This window comes from Puma concolor, chromosome C2 (assembly GCF_028749965.1).
Source record: "Puma concolor isolate L17-30 chromosome C2, mPumCon1.1.hap2, whole genome shotgun sequence".
NCBI lineage: Eukaryota > Metazoa > Chordata > Mammalia > Carnivora > Felidae > Puma > Puma concolor.
Window position 1 is genome coordinate 7,046,447 of NC_141675.1, and position 23,205 is coordinate 7,069,651.

General features: G+C 42.7%; 1 protein-coding gene across 3 annotated transcripts in view; it reads left to right on the top strand.

Moving 5' to 3' along the window:
• WDR48 (WD repeat domain 48) overlaps positions 1-23,205 on the top strand; it is a 43,944-nt gene that overhangs the window by 6,959 nt on the left and 13,780 nt on the right. For 2 of the 3 annotated variants that reach the window (XM_086720481.1, XM_086720482.1), the window contains exons 2-11: positions 4,702-4,842; positions 8,460-8,538; positions 9,241-9,323; positions 9,437-9,566; positions 11,519-11,607; positions 11,987-12,088; positions 16,460-16,684; positions 19,227-19,301; positions 20,398-20,500; positions 22,008-22,105. In XM_086720481.1, coding sequence (XP_086576607.1) covers positions 4,702-4,842; positions 8,460-8,538; positions 9,241-9,323; positions 9,437-9,566; positions 11,519-11,607; positions 11,987-12,088; positions 16,460-16,684; positions 19,227-19,301; positions 20,398-20,500; positions 22,008-22,105 — 1,125 coding nt within the window. Of the gene's footprint in view, positions 1-4,701; positions 4,843-8,459; positions 8,539-9,240; positions 9,324-9,436; positions 9,567-9,647; positions 9,762-11,518; positions 11,608-11,986; positions 12,089-16,459; positions 16,685-19,226; positions 19,302-20,397; positions 20,501-22,007; positions 22,106-23,205 lie in introns of all 3 variants that reach the window. The other variant, XM_025912982.2, reaches the window with a different exon arrangement.

A 23,205-nucleotide genomic window follows, 5' to 3' on the forward strand; every position in this document is an offset into this window, starting at 1 on the left:
TTTGACCAATCAGTTTAGACCTTGTGAGAGACCCTACGTAGAGGACCTACCCAAGCTCATCCTGGACTTCTGACCTTCAGAACTGTGAAATAATAAATGGGAATTGTTTGAAACCACTAAATGTGTAGTAATGTATATCTCAGCGATAGAAAACTAATCTGATTATCTTGAAATAAAATAATCAAGGATAGTGTTTCCTCTGCCGTCTGGCACATTACCAAATACTCTAGGGGTATTACCACATGAAGTTTAGTGGATCGTCCCCACTCTGATTTCTTTGTTTTGGGTCCCACATAATTGCTAGACAAGTTAATCAAACAGTGCTTACTTATTGAGCCAGCTACAAATACTTACAGTGTAGTCTGGCTGGGTACTTCCTGCTAGGGCACCGCCCTAGTCTTCTTCCTGTCAGTCCCTTTACATGTCTCTTCCAAAATGCATAGTTCCTACTGAAGGTCTATCTTCCCATTCCTTGCAGAGTTCTTACAGTACCCTCTGCTCCTTGCCTTGCCCTTTTTTTTTTTTTTTTTTTAAGATATGAGTCTTCCTCTTCTCTGCCTTTGCTTGTACTCTTGACTCTGTCTAAATGAGTTTTTCCAGGACGTTGTTCACTCACTCATTGCTTCTGTCTCCAGTACCTTCTGCTTTTCTCTTTCTTTTACTTCCATCTCATCTGCCTACACAGTTGCCTGTATCCTGCAGGGGGAGGGCAGCCCATGTCACTTAACTTGCTCTGACTTATATTCTCTAGCCCCAGCCCCCACTAGAACGAAAGCTCCAAGCGGACTTCTGTGCTTGCTCACAAGATCCTCAGCATTTAGAATCGAGCCTGGCCACCGGTGGATGCTTCATCCGTGTTTGTTAAAAGACCTGAATCCTGTTTTCCTGATCTCTACAGCCAATATGTTTTTTCTTTAACAACAAGGTTTTACTGTAATAGGTCTTGGAGCCTTTCAGTGTGTACAGTTCATGTTGATTCTTTAATGACCACCTGGGACGGATGTGCCATAATTTACCAAGTCATTTCCTTTTCGAAGATACCACCTCTGTTTTGTCCATCATACTGAAATTTACTAAAAAAAAAATAATAGCAGTTAAAAAAATAGTAAAGGAGGTATTACAAAAGGAAACAAAAGGGCAAAGATTGATAATATAGAATAAAAGATGAAGGATCAGTTTGAAAGTTCCAACATCTGGGAAGCCTGGGTGGCTCAGTAGGTTAAGCGTCCAACTTCAGTTCAGGGCATAATCTCGCAGTTTGTGGGTTCGAGCCCCGCGTCGGGCTCTGTGCCGACAGCTCGGAGCCTGGAGCCTGCTTCAGATTCTGTGTCTCTGTCTCTGCCCCTCCTCCACTCCTGTGCTTGCGCGCGTGCTCTCTCTCTCCCTCTCTCTCTCTCTCTCTCTCTCTCTCTCTCTCAAAAACAGACATTGTTTAAAAATTTAAAAAAAGAAAGTTCCAACATCTGATTGATGGGAATTTAAGAAGGAGCAAAGGAAGCAAAGATCATTATTAATGATTTTTTTTTTTTAAGTTAATAGACTTTATTTTTTTTAAATTTTTTTTTTTCAACGTTTATTTATTTTTGGGACAGAGAGAGACAGAGCGTGAACGGGGGAGGGGCAGAGAGAGAGGGAGACACAGAATCGGAAACAGGCTCCAGGCTCCGAGCCATCAGCCCAGAGCCTGACGCGGGGCTCGAACTCCCGGACCGCGAGATCGTGACCTGGCTGAAGTCGGACGCTTATCCGACTGCGCCACCCAGGCGCCCCTCATTATTAATGATTTGATACAAGAAAGTTTCTCAGAGCTGAAGTGCCACAAGTTTCTAGATTGAAAGGGCTTTCTCAAAGCATAGGAAACTTAATGATAAAAGGAAAAAAAGAAATATGGAGTGTGGTAAGAACCACAGGAGAAATAAGTAGGGTAAGTGACGAAGGAGATCAGGGGATGCCTTTTGGAAGAGGTGACCTTTCTGCTAAGACACAAAGGGCCAGGGTGAGCCAGACAAGATAAAAACAGATAAAAGCCAGGGGGAGGGTATTCCTGTGGGTGTTGTAGACTCAGGGGATCTTCTTGGCACAGGCAACAGTAAAAGAGTTTGTTGTATCGGAGGAACAGAAAGGAGTTTGGGGTGACTCTCATGAAAGACGCTGGGGGGAGTTAGTTAGAGGTGAGTGTGAAGGCACAGGATAGATCCAAAGCACGTGAGGAATTTGGACTTTCAATGCAGTGAAAAAATTTTGGAAGGCTTCAACAGAGAAGTGCCATGATTTTATTTTAAAATGTCTCTTATGAGTCACGACTATATATATTTCTTGCCCTTGGGCTCTGATAGATATCCTTGTATCTCTATGTTAAATTATCTCTCTCTCTCTCTCTCTCTCTTTTTTTTTCAATTTAAGCTCATTTGCAAATTTCTATTACAGTTACTTGTACCCAAAAGACTAGGCCAAAAACAACAGTCTTGTTGTCTTTGTGCATACAACCCTGGCCTGTTTTGTGACTTTATTTATGCGTTTGCTGGCCATTTTCTTTTCTTTTTTAAAAATTTCCCCTTTGTGATCTTTGTTCCTCTTTCTGTTAAGGAGTTTGACTTTTTCTTACTGTTTTGTAAGGATGCTTAGTATGTTCTCAAGAGTGAACTTTTGTCTTTCATATCTGTTTCATTATTCTCGCAGTTAGATGTTTGCCTTTTAACCTTACTCATATTATTTTTTGACATTCAGGTTTTTTTTTTCCTAAATAACAGCTGTATTGAGATAAAATTTACAAGTTCACCCTGCTAAAGTATAGAATTTAGTGCTTTTTAGTAAACTCCCAACATTGTGCATTGATCACCTAGTTCAGAACATTTTATCACCCCGGAAAGAAACATCATACCTGTTAGTAGTCACCCCCATTTTCCTGTCCTCTAAGCCCCTGGCAACCCTCATCTGCTTTCTTTCTCTGTAGATTGATTTACCTGTCTGGATGTTTCATATAAATAGAATAAAATAGGTGGCCTTTTGTAACTGGTCTCTTTAACTTAGCCTAATAATGTTTTTAAGATTCTGGCTGTGTCATAAGCTATGTCAATACTTCCCTGCTTTTTATGGCTGAATAATATTCCGTTGCACAGATATACCACATTTTGTCTGTCCATCCGTCAGTTGGTGGACATTTGAGTTGTTTCCACTTTTTGGCTGTTGTGAATAATGCTGTTGTGAACAGTTGTGTATACACGCAAGGTATAGACTTGTGTTTGCTCATAGCCGCGTTGGCCTTTTTCTTTGAAAAGATTACCCTGTTGCTTTTCATGTTAGCAGAGCCTTCTCTGTCTAGAGATTATAAATATTTGCCTGTCTTTTTAAAAAGTATTTTTATGATTAAATTGTTAAATTTCAATCTTTAGTTCATATAAAAATTCATTTTGGTTTCAGATTTGGAGAAAGGATATAATTATTCCTGGTGGAATCACTAGATGCTCCTAGATAATTTATTAAATGACTTATCATGCCCTCATTCATTTGACATACTATGTTTATATCAAAAATTAAAAATTTATAACAGGAAAATATGTTTCCAAATGTTGTTTCATTCTAGTGATGCTTTTTTCTATATTCCTGTGGTGGTACTCCATTGTAATTCTAGTAGCTTTACAATAATACCTCTTAAGATCTCTAAGGAATATCTTTTCATTTTTAAAAATGACTGGGTATTCCCTCAGAGACAGTATACTGTATGTACTTTGTCTTCTAGGAAGAAATCTGACAGGATTCTGACCAAAGTTGGGCTAAATTCACAAATTTAGGCAAGAATTACTAATTTTGAATCTTCCTGTACGGCACGTCTCCTTTATTCAAGTCGTTCTTTTACATACCTTGTCCTGCCGATTATGTGTCTTCCTTGCAAAATATATTTCTGGGTATTCATTCTGGTTCCTATTGTAAGTACCTCCCCCCCCCCCCCCCCCCGCCAATTTTGTCTTCACTGGTTATTTCATTAGATTAGAAACATTTTGCTTTTGGCTGCCTTTTTCTTAGTTGTAATTGCTTTTAGTTGATTCTCCTGGGTTTTCACAGTGATCAGACAGGTTACCAACGGCGGCGAAGTAAGGCAAGGTACTCTGAAGGAAGGGGTTAGTGTATTACAGGAACACAAAACCTCACTTTGTTTGGCAGGTCAGACGAGGCCTTTTGAGGAAGCGTCATCTAAACACGTGTAAAGACTGCGGCAGAGTAGGAAGGGGAGCTTCCACACAGAGGGGCCAGGGCACCGATGGTCTGGAGGCACGGCGTGTAAGAACCACGAGCAGAGTGTGCAAAGATGGGTGGCAGGAGAGATGAAGAAGGCACTGGAGACCAGTAGAGGTGTTCGGGTCAAATGACGGGTCTAGGAGGGTGAGCACCTGAAGAGGTTTTTGAGCAGCGGTGAGACACGTTCCAATTTACAACTGCTTTGTAGAAAGTGGATTCGCGAGACAAGACTGGGGAAGAGTCTGGTTAGGAAGTTGCAGGAAGTTAGCTTCATTCGTGCTTATCCTGGACTCGGCTGTTATTGGTGTCATTCTTCTCCACTCCTCAGCGTCTCAGCGGGTTGAAAAATAAGTTTTATATTGGGAAACAAGGGATTTTGAATTTCAGATTGGCCACTAGTAGGCTACATATTGTTACCGCATGTCTTACAACTTTATAAAAAGCAAATTTGGACGTATTTCTCAGGTTTCCTATGTTATTCGAGATGAAGTAGAGAAGTACAATCGAAATGGAGTCAATGCCCTGCAGCTGGATCCAGCACTGAACAGACTTTTCACGGCCGGTCGAGACTCCATCATAAGAATATGGAGTGTCAATCAGCACAAGGTAAGGCAGGGGTTGAGTTTCACATTTCACATTTACTCAGTAAATTGTAGTCTGTCCAAGTGGCACCTTTCACAGTTTCAGACTTAATCTCTGAGCAGTGAGGTATTTGGTACACTACAACCAGAATTCTGTAAGCCTCTGAGAAAACACCCGTAGGAGAGTATTCAAAAGTGTTTTAGCTAAGGTGGGGACTCCATAAACTAGATGTGTGATAAGAGCTCTCTCCTACAAAAGAACAGAGAGATTTGTCTGGTAGGAGGATTACTGTCAACAATTTATTTTTCTGTTTTAAGTATGTTTCCCAAAAGCTTCTTGGCAACCCTTGTCAGTGCTTTAAAAAAAAAAAAAAAAAAGGTCGAATATGCTTTTACATTTAGAATTAATCTTGAACAAACATTTGGTTTCTTTATTTAAAAGTGAGTAGGGTACCCCCCAAAAAAATCAATAGGCCTCATTCGTTAATAGAAAGTTGATATAAAAGTATAAAGACAACATGTTCCACTTCTTCGGGAGATTGAAGGTCTGTTTTCTTAAACAGGGAACAGGACTTAAATCTACGTAAAGACAAATCCCCAGTCAGATGGAAAGGAACTGTTCCTGTATTTTGTTTGAATGCATGTATTGTCAATGACATAGAAAGGAAGATTCAGGAAAGGAGAAGGAGCATTTAGAGCCCCTAGCCAGGTACCAGACAGTCTTAGCGCTTTCCTATCCAGTGTGGTTTTAACTCTCACATCAACCTTCAGGGCAGCTGTTACGATTCATTTTCATCGCTGGGAAGATAGGCTCAGAGAAGCCCATGCTTAAATAGCTAGTAGGTGACAGAGAATTAGAGCACAGTTTAACCTCAGAACCCTGGTGCTTGACCTTGTGCTTTTAAAAGTCCGTGTCTCTCTAGCAAGCTTTGCAAGTCTGATGTGCAGTCTGAAAAAGAGCCACTGCTTTGCACGGTTGCTGGATAATGTTTCTTTAAGTGGACTTTGGTCCTGTGGGTTTTGAATTTTGTGACCAACGGAAACAGTGGTGGCCCGGTGTCAGAAACATAGAAACTAAGAAAATAGGACTTTGAAATGCTTTTTGGAACTCACATTTGAATTGGAATGTCTCCATTCTGGGAACTTACAGTATTTCAGGCAAATTATGGAAAACACTCACAAGAGTTTAAGCCTGGAAGAATAAATATTGTTAAAATGTCAATACTACCCAAAGCTATCTACACGTTCAATGCAATCCCAATCAAAATTGCACCAGCATTCTTCTCGAAGCTAGAACAAGCAATCCTAAAATTTGTATGGAACCACAAAAGACCCCGAATAGCCAAAGTAATTTTGAAGAAGAAGACCAAAGCAGGAGGCATCACAATCCCAGACTTTAGCCTCTACTACAAAGCTGTCATCATCAAGACAGCATGGTATTGGCACGAAAACAGACACATAGACCAATGGAATAGAATAGAAACCCCAGAACTAGACCCACAAATGTATGGCCAACTAATCTTTGATGAAGCAGGAAAGAATATCCAATGGAAAAAAGGCAGTCTCTTTAACAAATGGTGCTGGGAGAACTGGACAGCAACATGCAGAAGGATGAAACTAGACCACTTTCTTACATCACAAAATAAACTCAAAATGGATAAAGGACCACTTTCTTACATCACAAAAATAAACTCAAAATGGATAAAGGACCTGAATGTGAGACAGGAGACCATCAAAATCCTAGAGGAGAAAGCAGGAAAAAACCTCTCTGACCTCAGCCACAGCAATTTCTTACTTGACACATCCCCAAAGGCAAGGGAATTAAAAGCAAAAATGAACTATTGGGACCTCATGAAGATAAAAAGCTTCGGCACTGCCAAGGAAACAATCAACAAAACTAAAAGGCAGCCGATGGATTGGGAAAAGATATTTGCAAATGACATATAGGACAAAGGGCTAGTATCCAAAAATCTATAAAGAGCTCACCAAACTCCACACCTGAAAAACAAATAATCCAGTGAAGAAATGGGCAGAAAACATGAATAGACACTTCCCTAAAGAAGACATCCGGATGGCCAACAGGCACATGAAAAGATGCTCAATGTCGCTCCTCATCAGGGAAATATAAATCAGAACCACACTCAGATACCGCCTCACGCCAGAGTGGCTAAAATGAACAAATCAGGAGACTATAGATGCTGGCGAGGATGTGGAGAAACCAGAACCCTCTTGCATCATTAGTGGGAATGCAAACTGGTGCAGCTGCTCTGGAAAACAGTGTGGAGGTTCCTCAAAAAATTAAAAATAGATCTACCCTATGACCCAGCAATAGCACTGCTAGGAATTTACCCAAGAGATACAGGAGTGCTGAGGCATGGGGGCACTTGTACCCCAATGTTTATAGCAGCACTTTCAACAATAGCCAAATGATGGAAAGAGCCTAAATGTCCATCAACTGACGAATGGATAAAGAAGATGTGGTTTATATACACAATGGAATACTACATGGCAATGAGAAAGAATGAAATATGGCCTTTTGTAGCAACGTGGATGGAACTGGAGAGTGTTATGCTAAGTGAATTAAGTCAGAGAGAGAAAGACAGATACCATATCTTTTCACTCTTATGTGGATCCTGAGAAACTTAACAGAAGACCATGGGGGGCGGGGAAGGAAAAAAAAACAGAGGGGGAGGGAGCCAAAACATAAGAGACTCTTAAAAACTGAGAACTGAGGGTTGATGGGGGGTGGGAGGGAGGGGAGGGGAGGGTGGGTGATGGGTACTGAGGAGGGCACCTGTTGGGATGAGCCCTGGGTGTTGTATGGAAGCCAATTTGACAATAAATTTCATATTAAAAAAAAAAAAGTTTAAGCCTGAAAGAATCTAGAAAACCTACCCATCCTGCCCTTAGACATCTTTTTTCCGGTCTTCATTTTACAGCGAGACTGAGTAGCATCACTTGTCAGATAGACTTGTAGAGAACTGTTCTCTTCCCCCTTGAAGTGTTGGGTGTAGCATGTAATGAAATACTGTTCTTTAACTCCTGGTAATTAAGCCAAGAGAGAGGAGTGGAAGAATCTCAAGTTACTGAACTGATACAGTAGCATGGGGAATACTCTTATAGCCTTCTGAAGGACTGTAGATACCATGAGGAAGACGTTAATTCAGAAAGTCAAAACGGTAGGGGGTTAGGCTGGGCTCCTCTCCGCTTTCATCAGCCTCATTTTCATATCTGTGTCTGTGGTGAGCCTTCACCACCACTGATTCAGACGCCGCCAGCCTGCCGATCTGCTCACGTCCTGTCCTAGGAAACCCCTGCCTGCAGCGCTCTGTGTCACGTGCGGTGCCTAGCCCAGATCTTGTTGCCTTCACTCACTCGAGGTGTAAAAAGTAAGCATTTGCCCTAGGAACCCAGGCTTTCGTCAGTAATAAAACTCCTGAAACAAAACTTCTATTCACATCTGTAATACAGAAGCATCAACTGTTTGATGAAATTGTACTCTGAATTCAGTTGTCAATTTTACGACCCGAGAGTAACGGGTCACATTAATTGAAGAATGCAAACATATCTATAATTTATAATATATATTTTGTCCTCTAATGTAAACTAGTGACGTTCTCACAATTTTTCTTTTTATTTTAGCAAGACCCATATATAGCATCTATGGAACACCATACCGATTGGGTAAACGACATTGTGCTTTGTTGTAATGGGAAAACATGTAAGTACTTCTTTAGATTATTGGGTTTCTGGGAGTTTTTCACTCAACTTGGTATGTTTTTTTATTTTTCATGTGCCTTTTTAATTGAAGTCTGACATACGTGCAGAAAAGCACACACCTTGAGAATACAGCTCAGTAAAATTTCATAAGGTGAATACCCCTGTGTCTAGGTACAGATTACCAAAATCCCCCTTGGACCACCCTTTCAGTCACTCCCTCATGCCCCAAGATAACTGCTCTCCTGTCTGCTAAACACTATAAATTAGTTTTGCCTACATTCAAGCTATATATATGTAGACAGATTCATACAATATGTAGTCTTCTGTTAGCCTTATTAATGTCTCTTTTTGTTCTTATTATGGTAAGATCCATTTCTTAGTTTTGCAGTCTGTGTTAGAAAAATTTTTTTCAATCAAATTAGTTGTGTCTTCAACTGGAACATTAAAAAACTTTGCCCTGCATATTTAAAAACATGTTTCAAAAATAGGTTCTAGGAAGAGCTTTTAGATGTGTGTGTGTGTGTGTGTGTGTATGTGTGTGTAAACATTAACAGATACTGGAATTAATGTTACAAATACTGTAAATATTCAAGTATATGTGTGTGTCTATGAATGTCAGTTTGAAAGCATGTTACATTGTTAAGAGTCCTTAAAATGATGAAAAGTCTTACTAAGGGGTTCGTTTATTCTTTGCCTCTTCTAGTAATATCTGCTTCTTCTGACACAACAGTGAAAGTGTGGAATGCACATAAGGGATTTTGCATGTCAACACTAAGGACACATAAGGTAAAACGACAAACAATTTTCAGCGTCTTTAGTGTAACGTTGAGATCTCAGTACTTTCTGTGACTCCTTTTCTTACCGATCTAGCAGATCATCGTGCGTGTGTTCTGTTACAGGATTATGTAAAGGCCTTAGCCTATGCCAAGGATAAAGAACTGGTAGCTTCAGCTGGGTTGGACAGACAGATATTCCTTTGGGATGTGAATACCTTAACAGCATTGACTGCCTCAAACAACACTGTCACAAGTAAGGTGTTTGAAAAAAATTTCTTTGGAAGTGATTCAAGGTGACATAAAGAAAGAATGGTTGATGAAACATCTTGGATAGGTTTGCATCGAGACAGTGGTTCATATTTTGAGATTGCTTCTACCTACAGCGTTCTAGCCCCCAAGAGTATGATTGAACAACAAGGAGCTAGTTCCTCACTGCAGTCTAAAAATGGTAACTTCTCCAGGTGTAACCTGACTATTTTTGTACATGTGCATGTCTTAGCTCCCTAGCTGAAGTGTAAGTTCCTGCAGGGCAAAAGAGTCTGTCTTATTACCACTTTGTACCTCCCGTAGCATTGCCTGGTCCAGGGTCACAATCTCAGCAGACACTGTTGATGGAGGTGGTGATTACTTGACAAAGCAGGCAGTTTCTGACTCTTAAAAGTGTTACTATGAGCCCTTGAGTTAATGGCCAACATGGAAAATACACAAAGAAAGAAAAGGCTCCCTGCACTGATTTTGCAGGACCCTTTCAGAGCCACCCTAAAGAATCCAGCCAATTTCAGAAGAGATCAGGAGAGGCTAGGGTGCCTCCAGAGGCAATTCAGAAACATTCACAACACGTTAATTGCACAGATGCCTCATCAGCTAAGAGATCTGAGATTACCAGGTCAGACCCATAGGAGTCTAAATTTGACACTGAGCCTCACGCTTGAGCCAGCTCACTAGCGTCCTCTAGGCCAGGTGTCAGAGGGCTTTTAGGAGCACATTTGTGGCTAAGGCTGGCCTGGCAGGTCTGTGTTCAGGATATAGGCCTGAACTATCTAGATCTCTACATACAGGTCCAGCTTTTCATGACTGTGGAATACTCACATTGACATAGCTAAAACAGGCCTAATATAATCTAGGATGTGCCAGGAAGGGCAGGTTGGGAGACTGATGTTTATAATTTCTTGAATATTGTTCCCACCCTTTTCCCTAGGAAGTATGCAGAGCTCTAAACACTACTCGCCCCTTGATCTCCTTGATTTTTCACCAGGGCATTACTGTAGTGATCCAGCAGCTGATCTCTGCTGGGGGCTGTCATGACACATTATTTAGCTCTCTAGATGTAGGGCCTGCCCCAAAGAAACACTAACAAGAGGGAACAAAGCAGAAGAAGGCAGGATTGTCCCCAGGTCAGAGACCGGGCTTAGGGTTACAGATTCTGCAACAGATACATCTTGCTTAGAATCATTTAGAGAGGGTATCACACAAGCTGATTTATGATTATAGAAGTACTAATAGCTAACAGTTACTGAGCACTTACTACATAACCTGTTACTTTTCTAAATACGTATATTAACTCCTTTACTCGTAACTTGTCAGTATTTTTGCTTATATTTATTCTTTATTGAAAATTAGGATGATACTGTATAGACAGTTTATATGTAGCTTCCTTCAATTCAGTGAAACTGAGTTCTGAATTGTAGAGCATGAACATGATTCTCACTAAACATTGCCTAATATCCTTCCAAGAGTTGTACCAAACAAGTTGTACTTATCCCACAAGTAATGTATGAGAGTACCATTGTACTGTTGTTTGAGAATTAATTATTGCCTCATTGAAAATCTGATTTGATAGGTGAAAATAATATTTTTTGTTTTGGATTGTGTTTCCTTGAAAACGGTGAGTTTGGATATGTTGTTCATATTTATTGGCACGAGTATATCTTTGAAAATACATTACTTATGTGGATAGTTTTTAAATGGCAGTGCAGTTCAATTTAGCAAATATTTATTGAGCACTTTTGTGTCTCAAATCTAGACAAGATGTAAATTTTGATAACAGTATTGTTGTTTAGAATGATCTCCCTCATAGCAAGATTTCTTTTCCTTAGAACACTCACAAAGATTTTCTAAGCCAAATAATTAAACTTAAATTTTTGCTGGCTATCTGCTGAACAGATAATGATTTTGTTAACATTTGGCTTTGTTTATCCTTAATAGCCTCTTCTTTAAGCGGGAACAAAGATTCCATTTATAGCCTGGCAATGAATCAACTGGGAACAATCATTGTATCAGGGTCCACTGAGAAGGTAAGGGGGCGCTAACGGGTATATTTTAACACCGGAAAACAGAGACACCAAAATAATTCGATCTGTATAATTACTAAATACACAGACAGAGATTTTGTTAAGGGAAAGGTTTTATTTGAACAAATAAGAATATAACTATATAATTACTGTCGTTTGTGGTGACGGGGGTGGGCTGAATGGGTGGGGGAGGCCTATTCACGTTTTGACGTTAGAAGGGGTTCCTCCTACTTGAAAAGATCGGGAGCCTCAGTCGGTGCCCATTGGCAAAACAGTATTTCCTTCACAGTGTAATGGTTGTCATTTGACCTCTCGGTCATTTATTATTGAAATTTGTTCAGGTGTGTGTTCAGTTGATGTAACATTTTGTTAAAATACACAGGTTTTAAGGGTATGGGATCCAAGAACATGTGCGAAACTAATGAAGCTGAAAGGGCACACAGACAATGTCAAAGCACTGCTGTTGAACAGGGATGGTACACAGGTGCGTACTTGCACGTGAATGTTTACCTAGTGACCTTGTCTCAAATTTCATGCACCAGAAACTTCTGAAGAGTGGTCTACTTTCCAATCCTTAAAATACCCCAGTTACACCTAATAGTAATCCACATTTTGAAATTAATTCTGTTTGCCTCACTTACATAGAGACCAAACAAGAGGTTCCCTCAGAATAACTCTAATGCCAATGACTAGATGCAGTTACGATGGGTATAGGATAAAATAATTTATTTTTTAATGTTTATTTTTGAGAGAGAGACACAGAGTGTGAGCGGGCGAGGGGTAGAGAGAGAGGGAGACACAGAATCCGAAGCAGGCTCCAGGCTCCGAGCTGTCAGCACAGAGCCCGATGCGGGGCCCGAACCCACGAACCAGGAGATCATGCCCCGAGCCCAAGTCGGACGCTTAACCAACTGAGCCACCCAGGTGCCCTTAGGATAAGATAATTTAAAATGTTACTTTGTGTAAAGCAGAAGGAAGTTTTGCTATTGAACGCTTTCTGCTAGTGAAAATTTCCTAACAGTGGGTCTGACTTTGGGCCAAATCCTGTCATTTGACTCTGTAGATACAGTCTGTAAGTTTAGACATCTGACATAATACTTACAAACATTTTGGTAATGTTTGAACACGTACTGGTACCCTAGTACTTTGTTGGGTACATAATTTGTGGATTATAAATCACAATTCAGTTTGTTCTGTAGCAGTGGGAAAATGATCTTCCATCAATGTAGGTAATAAAAACAAAAACCGAGCACCGTTTGCAGTTAGGGCCTACTTCTGCCCGTGCCCCCGTCTCCCCAGCCATGTTTGCTCACGGGCCAGGGAGGAGCCCGGAGCTAGCTGGAATTGATTGTGAGTGGGTTAGGAAAAGCAGAGTGGGGAGGTGGCACGGTGAGAAGCGCCATCGGTCTGTCACTCCTGTGGGAATTTCGTCATGCAAGTTGCCTCCCATGTGAATTAGAGGAGCCTTTGTCTCCGGAGGTGAGAGGAAATCATCCTTCAGAACCAGGCAAAGAGAAGTTAGACGATGCCCACGGAGGTCTTTGGAGCTACATCCCAGTGTTCATGTACTTATTGTGTGGCCTCGAGGAGAGGACTTCACTTTCCTAGTCCTTGGTTTGCTCATCTGCAAAGTGGGGATCATAATGTCGGTAAGGTTAGAAGTAGTAAGTATATTCTTCTCTGTGAGCTGTGGCATTTTCTAGAGCTCTTGAGTTCCTTTGCAGCCCCGTTTTCATGGGAGTCTGAGAAGCCCGGTTCAGTCCGCTCCTCACTGTTTTTGCAGTGTAGCTGCTGAGCTCCACGTGGGATGGCTGACCCTGCCTTGTTCTGTTGGCTTTGTTCGGGATTTGACTGGGTCACGTGGTCTTTGTGCAACTGCCCCGAAACGGGATGTGGATAAGACGGTTTTCGGAAGGGGCCTGTGGGCTGGGCAGATTTTCTAAAGCTCCTCTTGCCCTTATACTCCTTGCTTTGTCTCCTGTGTGTACAGATAGGAGTGTGCTTTTACCTAAGGCAATTTAGCACACGTGGTTATAGACGCACTTCTGTGAAGTCAGCTCCACGGTCTGCGCAGAGCGCAGACCGCTTGAAAGGCTGCCGTCAGCCCTGGGGTGCGTAATCAGGCAGAGACTCCTTCTCCCTTTCCTCCTCCATCCATTGTCCTTACTGGCAGCTGGAGGCTAAATGTAAATTTAACCACCAACTGCACAACATGTTAACATTAGGGAATCTGATCAACATAACAGCAATGCTAACTAGTTGTTTGGGTAAAAGAGAGGAAGGAAAAAGAAACCTTGGCATACTGATTCTCAAACTCTTGTAATATATGAGAGAAACAGTTAACAATTACCGGGCCAGAGTATGTACTGTATCCTGCGGAGTTGCCCTGTAAGCTTCTAACACAGGATCTCCGGTGTCGTTGTAAGTCAGGACTAGTGATAAGATAACATATAAGGGTCACCTGTGTGGCTCAGTGGTTCAGCTTGAGTCATGATCTTGTAGTTCGTGGGTTCTAGCCCCACACTGGGCTCAGCCCTGACAGTGCAGTCGGCTTCAGATTCTCTGTCTCCCTCTTTCTGCCTCTCTCTCAAAAATAATAAGCATTAAAAAATAATGTGTGTGCGTGTGTGTGTGTGTAATAGGCCTGTGAATCCTGTGGACATCCTCTTCCTTTGTTGTTGTTATTGTTTAGCAAATCTTACTGTTTGAGGTCTGTCTCCACTGAGCTTGTTTTGATCGGTGCCAACATTACTGGGCCGAGCCACTGGACATCTCATCCCTTGTACTTGCTCAGGCAATTGCTTGAGGAGCTGGGACCATCTGCCATCTTAGTTTGAGTCAGTGACATCCTTATGTGTCCCTCAGGGTTTTCCTGGTAACCTAAGTACTGCGTAACCTTATCTTATGGGTCCAGGGGTCTTTAAGCATCAGGCTATTCCTTGCCAGCTTACCATGCCCACGTGGCTGCTATTGGGAGTTGAGTTATGTATGAGCGACCATCCCAGAAACACTCGTGTTGGTCAACAGCAGCCTGGCTTTGGTACACTGGCCCCTCTACTTTCTCGTTCAGGAGCACAGACCCCCCTGACCAGAGCTGTAGACTCTGTGCCCCTAAGTCTGATGTAGCAGAACCATTCAGGGCCTCCTGTCCTAGTCCCAAGAGCTACCTCCTAATGACAGGGTCTTCACGTGTATCTGCCGGAAGGGTGGAGATAGTTTGGTGCACGACTCTAGCTCCTGCAAGCTGTCAGGCACTAGAAGTCCTATAAAATAGGCACATCCTTCAACCACACTACCGACCACTACAAGGAAGTTCACCAACATTATACTTTAAAAGCAATCGTTGTCTACTTGGGGGCCTGCTTTTTAGCAGTCTCAGAATACAGTTACCATCAGAGATTATTTTGTCTTCCATATCAGGGTTGATACAGCTCTGTGTTCCCTCATCGGCTTTCAGCTCTACACTTTGGGTTTGCGAGTAACTGCAAGTTGCCCAGGCTCTGAGGACTTCCAGCCCATCACCTTAGGGTGGAGTTTCTCCTCAAGTTGTCAGACTTACTCTCTGTAGGTACACGGCCTAGGATCTGAGGGATCAGAGATGTACTGACAGCTTCACCACCTCAGAGTAGCGTCTCTTCGTGGAAGGCGAGCCCTTCCTTGCCCTTCCTCCATTAGATTGTGTCGGTCCTCCCGCGCGCACGTTGGAGGTCTGCTTGTAACTTAGCTGGGACAGTTTCTTTGTTGGCTGGTCTCTCGGTTGCCTTGTAGACCAGTTGGAACAGGTGATTCAAACACGGATGCTCCCGGCCACTTATGGGGGAGTCTCCCGGTACGTGTTCATTTAGTTAACCTTGTCCAGAGTTCTAAAGGGTCTTTCCAGTCACGGGGCACACCGGTATATCTTTAACATTCCTGAAGGCCTCATCTATTCGGACACTTCCCAAATCTCTAAGCCCACAGCTACCTGCTCTAAGCTTTTGCCTACTTGATTTCATATGCCAGCACCAGCACTTGCTTCTCCTCGAGGCCATTTGTTCCCTCAGAGGAGTAAGGTTTATTCTCTTTGGCAAGTCACCATGGAAACTGGTAGCGAACACCAGGCATGTGGCTGATTCAGCCTCCTTCTGTCGGACTCACAGCGTGCTCGGCCCTAATTTGTGTGCCAGCAACTTCTACGCAGTTGATGCTCCGGAACCTTTAGAAAGCGTCAGAATTGCTAATGTTAACTCTGAGTGCTGGAGGTCCCCATTTTATATTAACAGACATTGAACTTGAGGCTCAGATGGGAAGTATCCAAGGTCACAGAGAGTGAGTGGTAAGCCTGGGACTAGGATTTGCTTCTGACTCCTATTAGTAGAATCTCAGAGACCTGGCAGGCCATCAGGAATCCATTGCCATGAGCAGGAGGATGAGACGGAGTGTGACCCCTAGCTCTAATAGGCTTGCTGGCCTAGTGCAAAGCTTGTCAATCGTAGAGTACCAGAATGACCTGGAGAGCCCATCAAAGCATGGATTGCTGGGCCCCACCACAGTTTCTGCCACATTAAGTCTGGAATCGGACCCAGGAATCTGCATTTTTAACAACTTCCCAGGGGATGCTAATTCTGCATATGGCCAGGCAAGAGAGGACCAAGGCAGTTTCTTCCCCCGGCTTGAGCAGGTACTGTTGCCTTCGGTCATGTGAGCCTGTGGTGCATGCTTATCAGAAGTCTTTATCAGAGGCAGAAATACAGGTTGTCAGACATGTGCGTTTGACAGTGTAGAGTCAACAAGGACAAACACCGGCTACAGAACACAGGAAAGCAGGAACCTTCTGGCCGGAACTTTTTCTAACGTTAACTTTCTCTGTTTTCAGTGCCTTTCGGGCAGTTCTGATGGGACAATTCGCCTTTGGTCCCTTGGCCAACAGAGATGTATAGCGACATACCGAGTCCATGATGAAGGCGTTTGGGCTCTGCAGGTCAATGACGCCTTCACACACGTGTATTCTGGTGGAAGGGACAGGAAGATTTACTGTACAGACCTAAGAAACCCTGACATTCGGGTACTAATTTGTGAAGAAAAAGCACCAGTTCTCAAGGTATGTCCTGTGTTTTAGTTTTGTGCCTAAGATTGTTACACGTGCTGGCCAAATCCAGCAAAATCTGTATTAGAACACAACTCACACAACTGTGGGGTGGTGAAAAAAAGATATTTTAAGTTTTATTAGTCATCTGTAGAAGAAATTGTGACTTTTTGGGTACGTTCGTGACACGTAGCTCTCCCACTGGTGAATCCTAGTGCGATTGCCCCACGTTGCTCCTGAGCTCCCCCGGCTTTCCTAACCTGTCCTAAGTGGAGGAATGTGACAAGTTCAGGTATCCGCGAGCAGACAGCAAAGCAGAAAGACCACTGCCTCAGAGGGAGGATGTGGAAGAATGCTTCGGAAGAAGAGAACGAGCCGGTTCATACTCCAAACCTGACGTTTCTACCTCACAGTCGTCCCGATTGCTGACCAACGTCCAGCGTGTTGGTGAAAGAGTACTTGGGAAGCCGTCCATACTGACACCTGCTAAAAGTGAAGCCTGGACTGCAGAATGGCCTGTCATCACATGACCGCGCGTTCGGCCTCACTGATCATCTCAGCATCGCACGTTAAAACCGTACTGAAGAGAACTCCAGGTTTAAAATGGAGGCATAAAGGCAGCACGACTTCCTTTTCACAACAGTCGTCCAAAAACAATCAGGAAAGCAAGAGACAAAATTGCAGATACCCACAAAACTGAGCGACATCTGACACCCAGACCACAGTAGAAGAGGAAGAGCTGAAGCAAAGGAATAGAGGTCAAATGAGACATTTGAGGGGATGCTTGTGGCCTATGAGCGCACACATGCTGGCCGAGTACAGCTCTTCAGAATAGGTGGTGCCCCCCCAGGGACACACCCAGTAATCCTAGAGAAGCAAGGGAGTTGCTGCAGTCAGAGCCTGTGTGCAGGAAGCAGGCTCCTGGGGGCAGACGACAGGGAGGAGAAACACGGCGTTTTGCAGTGCCCGGGGAGAGGAAAGCCAAAAAGGACTTAGTGCCCACATAGCTGTGTGTTACAAGAAACGTCACTCTGAACTGAGGGGATTCCTTCTTGCGAGGAGTCCAGCCTGTCCCACAGCTCCCAACCTTCCGTTTCCTGGCACGGGAAGAATAGTGGTTGACTGACTACAGAGTGATTTTGTGTGCAGACTACGTACATGGGTGCAGGGATGTGTTTCTATACGTGTGCTATTTTAAAAATACAGAAGACGCAGTAAGCTATTCACAGGTGTACTATTCTTAGGTGGGGGGGAGGACTTACTTGCATACTTTTCACTTTTGCTGTATTCTCAGGATGCTTTTTTAGTACAAACATCTTCATAGAGAAAGATCTATTTCTTTATCATTAAGAAAGAATAGGGGCGCCAGGTCAGTTAAGCATCCAACTCTTGATCTCGGGTCAGGTCACGATCTCATGGTTCGTGAGTTTGAGCCCTACATCAGGCTCTGCACTGATGGCACGGAACCTGCTTGGGATTCTGTCTCTCCTTTTCTCTGCCCCTCCCCTCCGCCTTGTGTGCACACACGTGCACGCTCTCTCTCAAAAAATAAAATAAACTTAAAAAAGAACAGAAAAACAAAAGAGCAAAAACAAAAATTATGTAAGTCATCCTTTTGACTGTACCTGTTTGGATCCCCTGATTAATTAATTAATTTAAAATCACACAGACTTTAAGCCACTGTTTTTGATGAGAAGTCACCCCTATTATACTTTTATGAGGCCACGCTTCCTTTAGCAAAGAGACTGCCTCGTTATTCTGTGCATCCCTAGCTTTTCTCCCTCTTTTTAAAAAATTTTTATTTGAGAGCAAGCAGGGGAGAGGGGCAGAGGGAGATAGAGAATCCCAAGCAGGCTCCACACTCAGCACAGAGCCTTCTGCGGGGCTCATTCCCATGAGCCTGGGACCACGACCTGAGCTGAAATCAAGTCAGACACTCAACTAACTGAGCCACCCAGGTGCCCCTGTGCATCCCTAGCTTTTTTTTTTTTTTTCTCAATGTTTATTATTTATTTTTGAGAGCGAGAGAGAGCACGAGTCGGGGGAAGGACAGAGAGAGAGGGAGACACAGAATTTGGAGCAGGCTCCGAGCTGTCAGCACAGAGCCCAACACAAGGTTTGAACCCATGAACCATAAGCTCACGACCTGAGCCGAGGTCAGACACTTGATTGACCGAGCCACCCAGGTGCCCCTGTGTATCCCTAGCTTTTTTTTTTTTTCTCAATGTTTATTATTTATTTTTGAGAGCGAGAGAGAGCATGAGTGGGGGGAAGGACAGAGAGAGAGGGAGACACAGAATTTGGAGCAGGCTCCAGGCTCCGAGCTGTCAGCACAGAACCCAACACAAGGTTTGAACCCACGAACCATAAGCTCACGACCTGAGCCGAGGTCAGACACTTGACGGACTGAGCCACCCAGGCGCCCCATGCCCCCTAGCTTTTTAACGCATGCCAGGGTACCGTCAGCAGGAGTCGATATTTAATAATACATAGCTAGTCCCAGCGACTCAGGAGAGTCAGCACTCAAGAAAGCAATGTTTCTGTGCTTTGTTTTCAGATGGAGCTTGATAGGTCAGCTGATCCCCCTCCCGCAATCTGGGTTGCGACGACTAAGTCTACAGTAAATAAATGGGTAAGTGAGCTTCCATACACCTGGCAAAGGTGTGCAAACATGTGGTTTGTTATCACAGACCTGCCGGATACCAGTAACAAATGCGCAAGATGAAAAAGCCCAGCATGCTTTTGAACAGTGGCAAAAACATGAAAGCCTCTGTGAATCATCCTAAGGATTGTACTAAAATTAAGGTAAAAGTCAATATGAAGCTTCCGACTTCTTTGTCAGGAGCCAAGATGGACATTTGTTGTGCTTAGAATAGGCACCGTTGCCCGGTAAAACCAAAAAATATCAGTATAGCTTCTGACCTCACAGAACTGCATTTGAAGGCAGCCTGGGTACAGGTTTCCCCCACTGTCCAGAAGTTTGCTTTATACTACTTCACTTCTGCAAATTCCTGTGTTACCCAGTTTCTGTAACCAAAAGAAATCGGAAGAGGATTGTTGCTTTTATGAAATGGCGATTGCTTCCTTGTCTTTACAGTTTCGGCTAATGGAAGTTTCATATGAACGCTTTATTTTTGGAAAGCAGGGAATCCCTGTACCAACACGGCAGGGACACTTGGCTACGATTGTGTTTTTCTAAGCATAAGAGAATTAGAAAATGGTGCTTTCAAATTCATTTCCTTTTCCCTCATGGTTTGTAGAACAGGGATAGAATTAGAGGATACGCATAGAGAAGTCATCAAAAATACTACTAATCCTTAAGTGTTATTTAAAGAACATTTAAATTTTCTTGCTTATCAGATTATGTGTGGATAACAAAAGAGAGTGTGTTTACATTTATTTGTTGATATGCCAGTCAAGTGGGCTTTCTTGGTATGGTAAAAAATGTTATATATCTTGTCTAAATTTCATTGTCCCAATTTGAAATCAACAATAGCTTTACCTGGAAGGTTGCTTATTTTTCTCTCCAAAAAGATAATGTTGACATTCCCTTCTTAATACTTTTTTTTTTTTTTTAATCGTGGTAGGTAATTGTACTTTGTCACTAAATATTTTGTGGTTGACTTTACTGTTTTGTTTTTTCTTGTTCTTTGTTTTTCTTGCCACTTGAAACGGATTGGCAAATTATAAAGCGTAAAATGATTAAAAAATGAATTTTGTTCCTTTAGACCTTGAAGGGAATTCATAATTTCAGAGCCTCCGGAGATTATGACAATGACTGTACAAATCCTATAACACCACTCTGTACGCAGCCTGACCAGGTTATTAAAGGTGAGTAGGGAAGGTGGAAGGTACAATACTTTTTACTAAGGTTAATTATAGTTACTAAGAGATAGACAAAAAGGAGATGACTTTCCTTTAAATGTAATTCTTCTGTCAACAAGAGACACAGTATATAGGTTTATTTTTAATAGAAGAAATATATTTTTTAAATGCTACTTAGTGTTGGGGTGCCTGGGTGGCTCAGTCGGTTAAATGTCTGACTTCGTCTCAGGCCGTGAGTTCAAGCCCCGCATCAGGCTCTCTGTGGTCAGCGCAGAACCCGCTTCAGATATTCTGTCCCCCTCCCCACTCATTTTCTCTCTCTCTCTCTCTCTCACTCTCAAAAATAAGTTGTTGGTTTTTTTTTTTTTAATGCGATTTAGTGACTTTAAAAAGTGGGCTTTCTTGAGGTACAGTCTTTTTGCCTAGCATCAGAATAATGATGGTGTTGGAAAAGCCACACCACTTTGCAAAATCTAGAGAATTGAATGTTGTCTCTTGGCACAAGACAGAAAGAGTCAGGTCTGATCCTTGTATTCTGTGCTGCCCCTGGAAGCGGCAACTCTGTCTTGAATGCTGGAGTATGGGGTCAAGGTACTTACCGGTGTCTTCGTCTGCAGTTCGATGTCCGTGCAGGTGGCATCAGAGAGAGAAGGAAGACAGGAAGCAAAAGTTAGCCATGGGACTGATTCAGAGATTTTCTGTCACTGATTGAACTTTTCCCAGTGGGTATTTATAGCAGCCCTTTCAACAGTAGCCAAATGATGGAAAGAGCCTAAATGTCCATCAACTGATGAGTGGATAAAGAAATTGTGGTTTATATACACAATGGAGTACTATGAGGCAATCAGAAAGAGTGAAATATGGCCCTTTGTAGCAATGTGGACGGAACTGGAGAGTGTGATGCTAAGTGAAATAAGCCATACAGAGAAAGACAGATACCATATGGTTTCACTCTTATGTGGATCTTGAGAAACTTAACAGAAACCCATGGGGGAGGGGAAGGAAAAAAAAAAAAGAGGTTAGAGTGGGAGAGAGCCAAAGCATAAGAGACTCTTAAAAACTGAGAACAAACTGAGGGTTGATGGGGGGTGGGAGGGAGGGGAAGGTGGGTGATGGGTATCGAGGAGGGCACCTGTGGGGATGAGCACTGGGTGTTGTAGGGAAACCAATTTGACAGTAAATTATATTAAAAAATAACAATAATAATAATTGTGAACTTTTCCCACTGGGTAAAACTGTTTGCTCTTAACAATTTTCCACTAGAAGCCCCTCGAAGTAGTGAGTTTTTAAAGCTATAATCTGTTTTTAAGATGAGACAGTTTTTCTTTGGCCTTAAATTGCCTTAGATATAATTATATGTATATATATTAATATCTATGTATCTTTTGACTTGCCTTCTTTCTGATGGATGTTATGATTTATGTTGTTACATGCCACTTAGTGATTATTGCCATACTGTGAATTTAAATAGAAAATTGTTTTGCTAATCGTGTGGGTTTCTTTTTTCCTTTAGGGGGTGCTAGTATTATTCAGTGTCACATTCTTAATGATAAGAGACATATATTAACCAAAGATACCAATAATAATGTGGCATATTGGGATGTATTGAAGGTGAGTATCTTTTTGTATAAAACGTAAGTTATTGGACCATGTATCACCTGTATTGTTCATTGTAAAAAATATACGTAGTAACCAAGATAGTAAGTGTGTAAGTTAAGATTTGATTGCAATAATACCTTATTTGGGGGTACTTTTTAATACAAATAATAGGTAAGGCCATAGTTCATCTTTTTAAGCACCTAAAATTTGAGTGGAACCTTTCTGCTGTATGCTGCCTTGCCTTAACAGGAATACATCACAGTTCCTGATCCTTGACACTATTGACATTTTGGGCCAAATAAGTCTTTGTCGAGGGAGGCAGGGTGGAGTGGGATCTGTCCTGTGCACTGTAGGATGTTAGCAGGATCCCCCGCCTCTACCCAGGGAGAGCGGCCACAGAGGTTGCCCGGTGGAATGAGGGAACGGGCTAGAGTATCCTGCAGCCTCAGAGAAATAGGCATCTCTACGTGGAGGCGAGGGAATCAGTGGTCTCCATGTGCCATCGGGGAGGCACGGGATAGAGGAGAGGCAGCAGGGTCAGCTTTCGAGAAGACAGCTGACCCTCAGGAAAGAGCCACATTGATGTGACGAGGTGGTGGAGGGGGTATTCCGAGACAGGGATAGGAATGGAGGTGAGCTGTGATGGGAAACGCCCCAGGGCTCCCCGCGGAGGTCAGGACACGCCTCTGGGGAGCACTCGAGGGCAGTGAAGGAGAGATCGGAGAAACCTTACCGGGCTGCCTGTAGGGTATCTCTTGTCTTCACAGCAGCTGCCCGGGTCTCCTAGGGTGTTTAGTAACTGTTCTTTGTTCCTGGAAGATTGTCTGTGCCTCATTTAACATTGCTTCCAGGTCAGTGTGATGATGTGTTTTATCAGTATGACCAACATGACAATTCCAAAAAGAGAACGTTTTGTGTTTTGGGTTTTTTTTTTTTCTTTTAACGTAAAAGTGTAATAGCGGATATTTTTGTCTTAAAGCATCTACCTGCAACTGTTTGGCCACGTCCTTGTTGAAATGTTTCTTTGACTCCATTTTATTGAGACAGATGTGAATATGTGTAAAATTTTGAGTACCTAAGTCGGAATCAAATCAGTTCACCACTTATGTTGA